The 14,401-nt window shown below is 43.9% G+C and overlaps 1 protein-coding gene across 12 annotated transcripts in view; it reads left to right on the forward strand.

The window, feature by feature from the left end:
• The window catches only part of PALM2AKAP2 (PALM2 and AKAP2 fusion), a 266,174-nt gene that overhangs the window by 242,455 nt on the left and 9,318 nt on the right, over positions 1–14,401 (forward strand). For 10 of the 12 annotated variants that reach the window (XM_032674597.1, XM_032674585.1, XM_032674589.1 and 7 more), the window contains 3 exons: positions 470–2,861; positions 10,431–10,609; positions 13,856–13,894. In XM_032674597.1, coding sequence (XP_032530488.1) covers positions 470–2,861; positions 10,431–10,609; positions 13,856–13,894 — 2,610 coding nt within the window. The remainder of the gene's footprint in view (positions 1–469; positions 2,862–10,430; positions 10,610–13,855; positions 13,895–14,401) is intronic. The other 2 variants (XM_032674586.1, XM_032674596.1) reach the window with 1 other exon arrangement.

The following is a 14,401-nucleotide window of genomic DNA, read 5'->3' on the forward strand; positions in this document are numbered from 1 at the left end:
GTTTCTGCAAAGCAGGGACAGTCATACTTTTCATCTGTAGAAGCATTATAAGATTTCCTTTAGGTGTGGAAAGCATTTTTAAAATACCAAGATCATAGGTCTTATGGTGCTGCATGTGCAAATCTTTGAAAAGTCTAAACTGCCAAGTCAGTATTAACTTGGAAATCCAGAGCTCAGTCCTACTCACAGATCAAGATGCAGGCATGAAAAAATGACAAAGTGAGGATGGTAAGCAGATGGGAGATCCTTAAATGAAAGTTTGTTGTTGTTTTAATACCTTTTCCAGTTTATGGTATGATAAATTCTGGTTTTTGTGTTAATAGTTTGCCTTGCTTTTTCACATTCTGAGGGAATGCCTTAATCTCAAGTTTAAGAAGTGCTAGGATTTGGTTTTCAGATCGTGTTTACCTCCCAAAAAATTGGGTGAGTTTTTTTAGGACTTCATCATAGTTTTGTTTTCTTATTTTAGAAATCTTCCAGAATCCCCGAGGATGACATCCGGTTGAGAAAAAACAGAGACCAAAACTGTGCCAATTTCTTGGAGCCAGCTACTGTGCTTGATACAAAGGAAGAGAAAATGGAAATTGAAGTTCCAGTTTCTGAACACAAAAGCATCACCACAGTGGCTTCACCACATCCCGTAGACAATCCAACCCACTTTTTTTCCCCTGCTGCCAGCCGCAATGGACTTAAGGAAAGGCACGAATCTCTGGACAGTGAAGTTGCTAAGGAGATCAGATACCTAGATGAAGTGCTGGAAGCAAATTGCTGTGATTCTGCTGCAGATAGTACCTTTAATGGGACATCCTCCCCTGAACCAAGTGCAGTCTCCATTATGGATGACTCAGGAGCATCTGCTAATGTCAGTAAAGATTCAGGACCCAGTGAAAGGGAAGAAAATGTAGCCGACAAGCAGGCAGCCTTGGAAGTTGAGGCATGTGAAGCTAGCATAACAGATGAGAACCTGAAATCTAATGGCCATTCCTTGGGTGGACTGAAAGAAGACACTAGGGAGAGTCTGAAGGTGCCAGGAAGTCCCACTTCTTCAAACAGTTCTAGAAGATCCTCTAAGGATGGAGAAACAACTCTTACAACCCTTAAGAAAGAGGCAAAGTTTGAACTGCGAGCCTTCCATGAAGACAAAAAGCCCTCAAAGCTCTTTGAAGATGAGGAAGAAAAGGAAAAATACAGAGTCCGCAAAGTGAGACAATCGGAAGAAATGATGGAACTTGAAAAGGAAAGAAGGGAACTCATTAAGAGCCAGGCTGTTAAGAAGAACCCCAACATTGCCGCCAAATGGTGGAACCCTCCTCAAGAGAAGCCCCTGGAAGATCAACTGGATGAAGATCATCTGGAGTCTCACAAGAAGTACAAGGAGCGCAAGGAGAGACAGCAGCAACAAGGTGCAACACCAGCATCCCCCAAACAGGTCAGCTGCTCCTTTGTAGCCCCAGAGTCAGTCAATATCAAAAAAGAGGATATCGTCACTGAGCAAATTGACTTCTCAGCTGCCAGAAAGCAGTTCCAGCTGATGGAGCATTCAGGTCCATCTCAGGGTCAGGCCCCACCGAGGCGGTCAGGAACACCTAAGATGTTCTCCATCAAACCCTTCTACAAAAGCCTCAATTCTCCATATGTGGACAAGCCGATGTCCTCTGTGACAAGACCTGTTTCAGTCTGTGGGCAAACAGGACAACTTGAGGGTAACAATGTCCCGGTTGTCAAAGGGCAGAAAGCCTCCTGTACCTCAGAAGATGACAAAAGTGCCCAGACTACTGTGGCTGACACAGCAAGAGAGCTACCATGCAGTGATAGCCCCAGAGCTGGACCAGCCTCAAAACTGTGGGCAGAGGATGGAGAATTCATGAGTGCAAGAGCGGTCTTCACAGTGGTGAAGGATGATGGACAAGGAATTCTAGACCACTTCCCAAAGTCAAGCAGCGCCTCTTCCCCTCCAGAGGAGCTTGACTCCGGTTTGGATGATTTGTCTGTTAGGTCTCAGGATACCACTGTCTTGGAGACCCTTTCTAATGACTTCAGCATGGATAACATAAGCGACAGTGGTGCCTCCAATGAGACCATGAGCGCTCTGCAGGAAAGTTCATTGGCAGATTTCTCCCTACCACAGACCCCACAGGCTGACACTCCAGCAGAGAGTAGAAGTGAAGGCATCTCCAAGTCTTTCAGCGACCCAGGCTGTGAATCCCCTTCCTCTGCCTTGGCAGACTCCATGCTGATGGATGACCAGCTGGAGTACCAGGCTGGCCTTCTTGTTCAAAACGCCATCCAACAAGCCATAGCTGAGCAGGTGGATAAAGGAAACTGCGAGGAAGAAGAAATACCAGCAGAGAAAGAGATCTCAGTCCAAGAACAGCCAGCCACCACTGGGCCAGCTCCAGCCTCCAAGGAGCATCAGAACCCAATGTTTGAGCCACCCCAGGTGTCTTCACCAGTTCAAGAAAAAAGGGACACCATACCAAAGACTTCAAAAGAGGAAGACTCAGGACTCAGAGAAGGGAAGAATTTGCAGCAGTCACCCATGTACTCAGCCAGCCAGCCGTTCCTTGTGGAGGAAGGCAAACATGAAGTCAGCTATTTCAGCAAGTATTCAGAGGCAGCTGAGCTTAGGAGCACCGCCTCCATCCTGGCCACACAGGAGCCTGAAGTGACCGTAGGCCCTTTCAAGTTACGGTCAAGGAAACAGCGAACTTTGTCAATGATAGAAGAAGAGATCAGAGCTGCCCAGGAGCGAGAAGAGGAGCTGAAGAGGCAGCGGCAAGGTCTGCAGATGGCACCAGGCCCTATTACAAAGAGTGTACCACCCATGCCCACCAGAACCGTGTCTTACAAAACTGCACCAGGTAAGTGCCCAAAGTGTTAGAGGGAAAGTGAAATGTGACTGAAGAGTCAGGTATGGTTTAGTTTTATGTCATTTTTGAATGAAAACATTGTTTTGCAGGGTGTGGGAGGGTCGTGACTTCGTCTGCCAGGAAACTGCAGGCGGGAGGACTGCATAGGACAGCCATGCAGTTCGTGAGCACACCTGTGGAAGGCTCTGTTTTTTCACAAATGTAGTGCAGTATTAACTTAGAGATGCTGATCATTATTACTAAACACTGTGCTCTATTCATCCCCTGCCACACTGATTGTAGCATGACATGTCTATCCCTATGCTGCTAAGACCACCCACTGTAGTTTAAGATCATCTCAGGGAAGGACAGCAACAGTCTTTGCAGCTGTATGGCTATTTGAAAGACAAACATACAAGGCCTTTCTTAACAGGCTTTCTGTTCTCTTGCATGTCATTAAGGAAGTGCAAATGTAGTGGAGATTCACAGATTTTGGGGTTTTGAATCAGATTTCTTTTTCTGTGTATTTTGCTTTCTGTTTTCAGGTCTTTTTTGGCCTTAATGAACTTTGTTTTGTAGAATGATCTCCAGAGTCATGAGTAGCCATGTATTTCAGCTGGTGTCATTCACTACTGAATTAAACAGGCATCACAAACAAAGTGCCTAACAGAGTCAGAAGTCCTCCTCTGACTGATCAGTTTCTGAGTTCTTGTGGGGACATTCATTGCAGTTGAGCATATCTCTTTTCCCCTTCTCAAGAAATAAAAGCAAGCACTCATGCCTTCTTAATATAATACAGAAAAAAAAAATAAAAAACCACATACCAGGCTTCTTTCTATGTAGTGATTTCTATAAGCATATACCTACATAGGCTTTGCAAGTACTTAAGAGGCTTATTAACAGTGATCGTTGTGAAGAAGTATTCATTTTACTCAGAGTATTTAGACTGTGTCCTTACTTCCACTGGTGTAAACATGAGCTAGTGATGGTTGTTTTCTTTTGAAAGTCATGGCAAGCCTGAGTAAGATCTAGATTTAGTTCATTACCCATATGATTGTGAACTTGGAGTGTTATGGAACACATAAATAGCTAATACTTGGGTTTGTTTCTTCTGCAAAGGGGATGATTTTAATCTGTGGGTTTTGCCAAAAAATGTAGCAGATATCAATCCTTTCTTTGGAGTGCTATTGTTATTACTCCTACAGAGCAGCATTTTTAATAGGAACCACTTCTAAACTGAGGTGTTCTGAGCAATATCTGACAAGATGTGAGATACAGGGCACCACAGACGTCAGCCAGGAGGACTCATTGCGTAAAGGTGTGTTCGTGACCTCTCTCAAAACCAGCATCATCTGTAGCTGAAAGTGCTCAAAATGATATGATTGTGTTTTACTCACAGGTGGTGTTGGAAGTACTGCTGGCACTAATGCTTGTTTTAATGGAGCATCTGCGAAAACAGTGTACTTCTGCTTTCTCTTCACAACAAGGCATTTACTTTGTGTCTGTAAAAATGTTTGTCATAAGTTGTGTTCTAGAGAAAATGATAAACTTCTGTTTATAATGAATCATTCCAGACAGTTTCCCTTAAAATGTCCAACTGCCACACGTTCAAGAAGGAAAATTGAATCTATTAGCCAATGACTCAAGCTACTGCATTTTGCAGCTGGTGACAAGGCAAAGAAGTAATTTCTAGGAAAAGATGAATATGTGGCAATGTTTAAGAATGTCATTGATCAAAAAAACCCACAAAGAGCATTGCCAAAGCATTCTTAAATTTTCTGCTTTCAGTGCTTTCTGAGCAACAGATGTGTTCAGCATAGCTCTCAGCTGGAGTACATCAGCTCAGCACCCTTAGTGTTACAGGGTGCGTAACCTCATCTCATCTCATCCTTGCTGTCCCTTTAGCCAGCTGTACTGCAGTTAAAGCTTGCAGGCGTCCTTAAAAATAGGGAGGAGGAATACCATGCAATCCCTTGCAAGATTGCAGCCACTTTACTTTTAATATTTACAGTATCTTTTAAATATTTGCAAAAACAGAGGCGAAATGTAATTCATCAGAGGCAAAAAAGTCTGGCTGTAAAGCTGAATTGCAGCCAGTTACAGAGGTGATTTACAGAGCGAAAAAAACCCCTGCTTCTGGTGGACACAGTAAGGATTATGCTGTAGAATATGTCTGGTACTGTGGGTTGACCTTGGTCTGATGCCAGGTACCTGCTAAAGCCACTCTCTCCCTCTGCAACTGGACAGAGGAAAGAAAAAAAACAGCTAAGGATTCATGAGTTGAGATAACAGCTGGGAGAGGTCAGTCCTTGATGGACCTCTCCAGTGTGAGTCCATCCCTCAGGCAGCAGTTCTTCCCAAACTGCTGTCCCATGGGTCACTCCTCCATGGGGTGCAGTCCTTCATGAATGAGCTGTACCAGCGTGGGTCCCCCACAGGGGCCACAAGTCCTACCTGCGAAAAACCTGCAGGGCTTCCCTCTCCATGGGCCGCAGGTCTCCGGCAGGACCCTGCTCCATCTTGGGCCTCCCATGGGGTCACAGCCTCCTTGGGATATCCACTTGCTCCAGCATGAGCTCCCCTATGGGCTGCAGGGGGGTCTCTGCACGCCGATGCTCCTCCATGGGCTGCAGGGCCTCAGCTCCGGTGCCTGGAGCATCTCCTGCCCCTCCTTCTCCACTGGCCTCGGTGTCTACCTTGTTGTTCCCATGTTCTCACTCCACTCTTCCCAGGCTGGAATTCTTTCTGCACCACAACTTTTTGTTCTTAAATATGTTACCACAGAGGTGTTACTGTTACTCCTGATTGGCTTGGCCTTGGCCAGTGGCAGGAAGTCCATCCTGGAGCTGGCTGGCATTGGCCACGGGGGAAGCTTCTAGCAGCTTCTAACAGAAGCCACCCCTGTAACCTGCCCCCCCGCTACCAAAACCCAGCCACAGAAACCCACTACATACTGTAAAATGAATATCTAGTTTCACAAAGAAAAATAACAGTAACACTACTACTAATAATAATAAAGAAGAAACAGAAGTACTTCTGTCAGCAAATTATCTTTCTGAAAGAAAGAATTGGCACTTTTAACATTAAGATGCCTCAGCAAAAAGGGATTAAGTGGTCAAGTCTAAATTTGAAAAATCTATTTCTAAACCTTTAAGTGGGGAAGTGTAAACTCACCAGAACTCTTTTGAGGAGGTATAATTAACTTAATTAGCAATGGCCTTACAATGAGGTTGGTTTTAGTTGGTGGTCTGGGCAGAGTAGCTTTACTAGGACTCCAGGTGTTCCGTGGTTATTTATTACTCCTGCTGCTCTTCACTGCTGTGGATGTCGATACTTAGGTGGATAACAGAAACGCAAACCACAAGAAAGGACTGCAGTGAACTGCATTGTAATTTTACGGAAATGTGGAAGATTAACACCATTCGTGTTGGTGTATGTATGAAGTAACTGCTAATTATTTTAGATAGCAAACAGGCTGGTTTTACTCACTCTGACAATACAACTTTCCTACGGCTGACTGTAGCACTCAAATTTGTCTGCCAACCACCCAGCACAGTCCAAAAGGTCTTCCAATAATAAACCTCTGTAGTGCTAACAAGTGTCCTTCCAAGTTGTTTGGGGTGATTTGAAGCAACCTTTTAACCCATCTCAGTTCACTGGGTCAAGACACAGGGTAATTTCAGTGGAATGTGCACACAGGACAAGACTTGTCCAGAGTACTTCTGGGAAGGTAAAGATGAAGAACCTATGCAAATTCTTTCACAAAATGTTGGGTTTCCTGAGTGAGAAAACTCAAGACAGACCAAGGAAGTGTCTGAGTATGGCTACATGGATAGTCTTCGTGGGTCCCAGAATATTTATGGAGCTCTATTTAAATTTGATAGTTTCCTGTATTGCTTTGCTGCAGCTTCTGCTGCACTTGGCATGGCACAAGCAGCTGCATAGCAAGCCAGTGGTTTCCTCCTACAGTGTACAGATAGTACAGCATCTCTCCTGGGCAGAGCAGTTGGGGCTGTTGTCTGATAGTTTATTTGAGTAGGATAATGAGAGTGTGACACAAGAGGATTCAGCGTAAGTTTGGTGATGTAATTTCCATGTTCCTTTTATTAGGAGTAACTCAGACTATGAAGAGCTTGTATCTAACTTTCTGTAGTGCCTGGCTCTAGGTAATCCTGTTCGTCAGAGGAGGTGTGAAAATCATTACATGAGAGGTCTTGGTTTGGTGAAGGCTTTCCAGTTGGAGAGAAACCCTTTGTGAATCTTGCTGTCTCACGATGAGGTATAGGGAAATTGCTCACACAAGAAGCTACGCCTGGGAGAAGCTTTGGGAAGCTGTCACGTCTGCCTTTTTGGTGCTTATTACTAAAGTGTTGCCAGGTGAGGCAGAAGGCACGTTGCACTCCCTGCACTCATATGCAGGCACTCAGACCCACTTGCACACCCATCAAGGAGAGCTGCCCACCAATTAGTCATCGTCTGTTGTCCTCAGCCCTCACTAAATGAGCTAATTTCAGTGGGTGGTGTAAGCCAAGTGAGAGAGTGGCAACTTAGAGATGCAAGCAATCAGATACCTTTAAATTTTAGCTAACTGTTGCCTCCAAATAGTGAGGCATGTCTGTGTGTTTTCTTTTTCTTTCTTTTACCTACTTTCTTATCCTGAGTGGCAGCTGTGGAGCTTAAGCCTTTGTCAGAGGAGCCTCTTCAGCCTGAAAACTATTTTCCACTTCTATTTTTCACTAATAAGTACCTACACTAAGGACGCTTCTCAGGTTCAACCGTAGCCTGAAATTACTTTTTGTATAGTGGGAGGAGAGGCAGAAACTTTGGGGCAAGATCTTTTTAATATTTGTGGCCATTGCAAAATTTTTAATGCTTTGTATGCTTGTAAAGAATAAGAACCAGATATAATACATATGCATTAACTCCTTTTTAAGATCAGAATTTTGAGAAAGGCTAGAGCAAAAATGTTTATGGGAAATGCTGTTTCCTTACCCCCCTTTATAGGCACCGGTAACAAAAAAAGCAAAGTTCATCATTCTCTTCAAGGATTCCTCTGGAGTGCTCATCAGTCATCCTGTGAGCACTTCCAGGAGTGCCTTAACAGCATACAAACCCAGCTCATTTGTCATTTGCTCTTTTATTCCTTCCATAGTGGAGAATGTCTATGAAGTGAGAGGATCTTTGAGAGGTTCTTTATTTAATGTTTGTATGTTTGTGCTTTTGCGTATTTGTGTTGCTCACCTGGTGTTCGAGAAGAGCAAAGAAGCCCACCTTTCACCTTAAATGGCTCCATATTGCCAGAGGGACCTTTTCTTTTGTCTACTTCAGCTATCCCCTGACTCCAGCACAGACTGGTTTCCTGAAGCAATCTATCTTGCTGAAATGTCTTAATTTGAAAAGTTTTCTTTGCTATGCAGATGTCTTAAAAAATGGCAACAATATCGGTAAGTAAACAGTAAATGTGTACATGTAGATTTGGGATGCTATAGCCTTTTATATATGTATCCATACATGTGTACATATACATACAATGTATGCATACACAATATATAAGTATAAATATAATACAAAGGTTCAACTCAGTGATTTTGGAGGTCTTTTACAACACTAATGATTCTGTGAATGTATGAATATGACAATTGATAGGCCTTCCAGCCAGGGGCAGTGGATCTCCTTGGAGATACTCCCTTTATAAAATGTAGATCCCCAAAGATGATGTGGAGTGGAAGGAGCTCTTTTCAGCCATTAGGCTTGTCCGTGAGTCTGAGCATCCTGTGATGTGTCTACATCCCTAGGGGAAAGCAGAAGTTGGGCAGACATCTGAGAACTCTCATTCTTTTTGCACTACTTGCATGCATCTAAGGCAATTGCTAGTGTAAGAATGAAGTAATACAGGAAGATGTCTGACCCTCAGTCAGGCCTTTTATTTTCACCACACTTCTTTACTCTCTGGACCTCACTGGCAAAGTGACAGTTTTTACTCTCTCCTGTGGAGCAGTCACAGATGGGTGCAGCTGGGCAGCTCAGGACCTGCTGTTGGCCTCTGCTTTGGCAGCGTAACTCCTGGTTGTCTGTGGAGCAAGACAACCTGATGCAACCCAGAGAAGAACCTGGGCCCACAGAAACCCCCCCTCCACTCTCTGGTAGGGTGATACAAGGAGGATGAATTCCCAACCTCATCCCTGCAGCACCCTGTAGCGAGAAACTGATCATGCTGGGTTTTTCAACATTGATCAGAAATGAAACTAGCCTGGCCAGGAGATTTCTTGTAAAAACACCTCTGCAGTGTCTACTCAGATTTCACTTCTTCCTTCAAGAATAAATGCTGTTGATTTTTGCAGGAGGTTTCAAGGCTGCTCTCTAGTGGCTGCCACTGTCATGATGCTTTTTGAAGGAGCAGCTAGGATTTTCCTTTGCCTCAGCAACGAGTTTCATGAAAATCTGTATGATCCTTCTGATTACTTCACTTATTTTTAAGGGGTTTGCAGTGATTATTTTTCTCCCTTTTTTTTTGTTTTGTTTTTTGAGGGTTTTTTTTGTTTGTTGGTTTGGTTTTCTTCCCTCATCCGTTGAAATGTCATATTTCAAGGAGTTGATGGTGGTCCCATAGAAAAGGAAATCTGATTTTGGTTCAGTATTGCTTTCTTCTGTCATAGCTGAGAACCCTGGCACATTATTCCTATGACCTGCCACTGTCATCCTCATTCTTCGCCCAGACCAGTGCCTGGTGATCAGAAAGGCAGAATGTCCTTCCCAAAGAAGCATAGGTTGTCCACCCCCTGAGCTCTCCTGCAGCTTGTAGAAGTGGTTTCCTTGTTCTGCTATGCCTTTTACCCACCTCTGGGGTCACTGTGCCTAAAACAGGCTTCCATGGGGTGAAATGGGCACAGTTAGAGAGAAACCTGACTTCTCTCTGACTTTCCTCCCATTAGGAGACTGAAGAGCCCTACCTGAATGAAGGGTTTACAGGACAGAGACCTGATCCTGTTTTGCCACAGGTCTCCCTGCGGGAGCAGCCTGTGCAGCCTGCAGGGAACTGCTGCAGGGGAGAGCAGTACCAGGGATCAACCCCAAACCTTTCTTGCTTACAAAGCAGATAAATTACTGGAAAGAGAGAAAAAGCCAGCAGTGCTTAACAAGATACCTTCTTTGGATGTCTTGTGCATGGTTCCTGTGTGTTGTATTGTCTGAACCAGAAAAAAAAAAATCTTGCAGTTTTCCAGAGTCTTAAAAACATTTCCAAATCACTGAAATGTATCCTGTAGGAGGGAACAGGGGTGTAGTTCAAGAAGATACTACTGTGAACAGTGGCAGTGGGTAAAACTTACATTGTGTCATTTGGTGACTCCTCTAGTTTTTGTAAAAAGATTTAATAGTGTTCTGGTGTAGTGGATTACAGCAAGAGGGAGAGTGTTTTTAAAGTCCATGACCATCCTGATTTGTCAGATTGTTTCATGGACCTCGTTCCAAACTGTTTCTTCATTCAAACCCTGCTGAAAATGGTTCTCCGGCTGTCATCTTTGGTAAACAACTTGTGAATCCTCAGCTTAGGAAGGATCATTCTTTTTCATATCATTGCAGGGAAGATAGAGAAGATCAAGCCTCCTCCATCCCCTACCACCGAAGGCCCTGTCTCACAGTCAGACCCTCCATCCGAGGAGTCTGCTGGAGCCCAGCGACCCAAGAACCTGATGCAGACCCTGATGGAGGATTACGAAACACACAAAACTAAGAGACGAGAAAGGATGGACGACAGCAGTGTAAGTGCTGTTTTCCTTTTCACTTTTTGCTCTGTAATACAGACTATGACTCACAAGAACCAACAGAACAACAAAAACAACTATTTCACCACAATCTGCTCAGATCACCTTGTAAGTGTGTAAGGATTTTGACACATTGTAAGGAGCAGATGTTCGAAATGGGAGGATGGGGGCCAATGGAGAGGAAGAGAGTGTCACTGCAAATATTAAAGGCAACTCAGATTTCATTTTAGTTAAGTTAACCAATAATAGGAGCAGTGGAGAGCTGCACTAAACTACCAGATTCTGTAAATGCACACATCAACAAGACCCTCCAATGGGTCATTTTAGTTACTCTTTGAAATTTTTGGATCAAGCATGTGTTCACACCTGTGTTTGTAGACCCACAAAGTCCCATCCCAGTGTGCTCAGGATTCATTGTAAGTTGATAACTTCCCCAGAAACCACTTGTTGTGGAACTGGACTGGGAATGTCTCAGAAAAAAAAACTTGGATCCTTCAATAGCCGGTTTGCTGTTTCCTGCTGGACTTGTTTTTCTTCCATACAAACAGTAGTAGGGTTTAACCCAATTAAGGTATTCTTTATTAGAAGCACTAATAAGAAGAGCTATGAATTTTGTAGCTGGAAGTATCAAAATTCAGAAGCAACTATTATACAACATGTTTCCAAACAATACATGAGCTGTTTCTTATTCAGACTTGTTATTACTGTGGGCAGTGAGTGCAGAAGGTAGTGAGATATAAGTACAGTATAGAACTTCTTGAATGGTCGCAGTGTTTGCTGAAGCAGCCACAGTCTTCCAGGCATTTCCCAGAGATGTCAGAACAATGACCTTAGTGCAAAGGAGCTCATGCTCCAACAAACTGCTTTCTAGTGATGTTCATTAATGGCAGGGTCTCATTAGGAGTATAGAAGTAAGTGAAGGTTTGTAACATGAATACTGCACTAGTCTGGCAGCTTTTTTAATCATTATTGGTAAATATTACACAGTAACATACTTAGAATGAATGCACTGTTGCACTTTTGTTGGCTAACTAAAATGCAAATAGATTAATCTCCAGTGCATACCAGAAACTTTCTGGTCTGTTATTCTACTGAGACCATTAAAAAACAAGATTTCATTGTCCATCAGGCTTCTGCAGCCACATAGGAAGCCAGCTTGTACACAGAAGCATGCCTTGTTCAGGCAGTGGCATCTTGGGGCCACATCTTAGGAAGGAGCTGCTCTCTGGTTTCCTCTGCAAAGCACCCGGTGAAATTAGGTGGCTTCACCTGTTCCAGTTAGTGCTGTTTTCTGGCATCTCTCCAGAGGATCTCTCTCTGAAGGTGCTCAGAGGCTTGCAGGGCACATGTCACAACTCTCATGACCTTTGTAGAAGCTATGAGGAACATGAAAAAAAAGATGAGTATAAAACTCCAACTGTGCAAACTAGAACTGGTCTTTGGAAACCCCACACCGAGTGTCTGTCAGTGTCTGGAAATTTTAGCACAGCAGAGAAGCTGCTCTACTTAGAGGGGTGACACTCAGCTCTCACTCACCCTGCTCTCTTCCTCCATCCTTATTTAGAGTGTAGGTGACTTGCCCAGCCCATGAAGTGGTGGCTGAAATCTTCTCCCGCTGGTGTGATGGTCACATACATTCTACTTGTAATGCATGTTGTTGCACACTAAAGATATGCAAGATGTCATTACATCTGACTCCCTCTGCTCGTTTACCCGAGCGTAGCTCCTCAGGTGCTTGTAGAGCGGCACATGTGCCCCCTGGAAAGCAGGCTGGCCACAGTTGCCTGGTCTCCTCTGCACTTTGAAGTAAGCCCTGATGTCCTGACAGAGTGCTGGTCTGGGCAGTGTCTGACCAAAGAGGTGTGCTCTGGATGCCAGCTTGACTGTCCACTGCTGCTAAAGCGGCCCAGGCACTGACTGCCCAAAGATGTGCTGCCAGAGCGTTGGTGCCAGTTAGACAACCCTGGGGGATAGATCCTTTTCTGGGATGAATTGTCAAGTGAATTTACAGAGCCCCAGCACACACTGAAATCCTGCAGTGTTGAGGTTTGTTGTCATTCTCCTCTTATGTTAAGCCCATTGCATAAAGCCAAACAACATTCACATTCTTGCTGCTGCCCACCCAAAATCCTATTAGAGATGTGTGTCCTGTAGCAGCCAGGGACAACTTCCTCGGAACAGCAGGAGTGTTTTGTTTCTCTTCCCTGCCTTTTTCCGCTCTCCTTTGGTAAACAACTCCCACCATTGACAGGGGAAAGATAATTTAAATAAGAAGTGCTGCACTTGTACCACTGTCAGTTTGAGCTAATATTTTACGTGCCAGGCTAAGCAATTATTATTTAAACAACAAATAGCTTTGATTTGTCAGCAGAAAACATTTGATCAGTGTTCTCAGGAAAAAAAGATTTCTGTAACTAAAGAAACAAAATAGAAATCACTGGACTGTTTTTAAAAATACATGAAATATATGGGGAAAGGAGCGTAACTAACAACCAGACAGGCAGCTGCCACTTGGAGCATTACATTCAGAGAGCTGAATGTGGCTCAGTGTTGCTCTTTCTGAGTGAGGGGAACCAGGGACTTCCTCGAGTACTGGGAGCAGTCAAGGTGCCGTGGCACAGCAGCCACGGTCTTCTGAATGGAATTGTGGAGAGGTTTGATGTCCATGGAAACTCCCTCTCATGCTGAGCACACCAGCAGTATTGATGTATAGATATTTATTTTCTCCCTACATAAGACACATCAAAAGACAGGAGAGTGGTTTCCATAGGACGTCTACCCTGTCTCTCCTTCAGGCATCACCAGCCCCTGTTTTATGTCTGGCTTCAGTGGCTACAACGTGGCCTCTCTGTCCAGCGCTTGTTGGTTTTGCTTTTCAGAAGGGCAAATCAAGCGCATCTGTTCTTGGAAGAACTTCACTGCTCAGGAAAGGGGGCAGTTTCTTCCAGAGGATATGTTACAATACAGGGTTTAAATAGATGAATAAAAGAGAAAAAGCAGCAGCAAGAGAACGAGTCAAGCACTGATGGTAAACAAGACTGAGACTGGCCAAGCAACGTCATTGAAATAACACCAAACTGAGTAATCTTTCTTTTTTTTTTTTTTTTTTTGTGACAACCAAGTTGCTTGAAATCTTATACTATGGAATGTGCCAGTTCTTGCAATTTCCTTAATTTGTTCTTGTTTCCTAGTTATAACATGCTTGTTCAATGTACTAATGCTGGTCTTTTCCCTTTCTACCAGTACACCTGTAAATTACTGTCTAGCAAGGTTACTTCTGAGGTACTTTTCAACTGCTTATTTATTTTTGCTTCCTCTTGCATGGTGATTCCAAGTGCATGTTGCTGCAGTTGGTGTTTTCGTACTGTGTGCCAGTGCCATTTCATATCAAAATCGGGATGTCACAGTGTGTGTGTGTGTGTGATATTCCTGCATGTCTCTCATCCACAAATATTTGTGTGGCTGGTTTTTCTAACCCTTGGATTCTGGTTACAATTTCTGGCACAGGAGGGGTTGTAATTAAAGGGATGGTGGCTGTTGCCCAGGACTTGAACATTCCTGAGGCAAGAAATGTGAACTTCTCCTTAATCCCTCTTATGATTTAGCAGGCAAAGCTAAACCTGGGATCCAAGCACCCTCAGATACTGAGTGAAACTGCCGTGGCTTTCCTTTGTTTCTGATTACACTGTGTTGAAATCTCTGTATTTTGTAAAGAACCTGAACATCAACCTTTCAGCTGTGGAAGAAGAGTCAGGTCAAGTGCACGGCCTCAAGTCTGCTGCATTTTGT

The sequence above is a fragment of the Chiroxiphia lanceolata genome, chromosome Z (assembly GCF_009829145.1).
Source record: "Chiroxiphia lanceolata isolate bChiLan1 chromosome Z, bChiLan1.pri, whole genome shotgun sequence".
Taxonomy (NCBI): domain Eukaryota; kingdom Metazoa; phylum Chordata; class Aves; order Passeriformes; family Pipridae; genus Chiroxiphia; species Chiroxiphia lanceolata.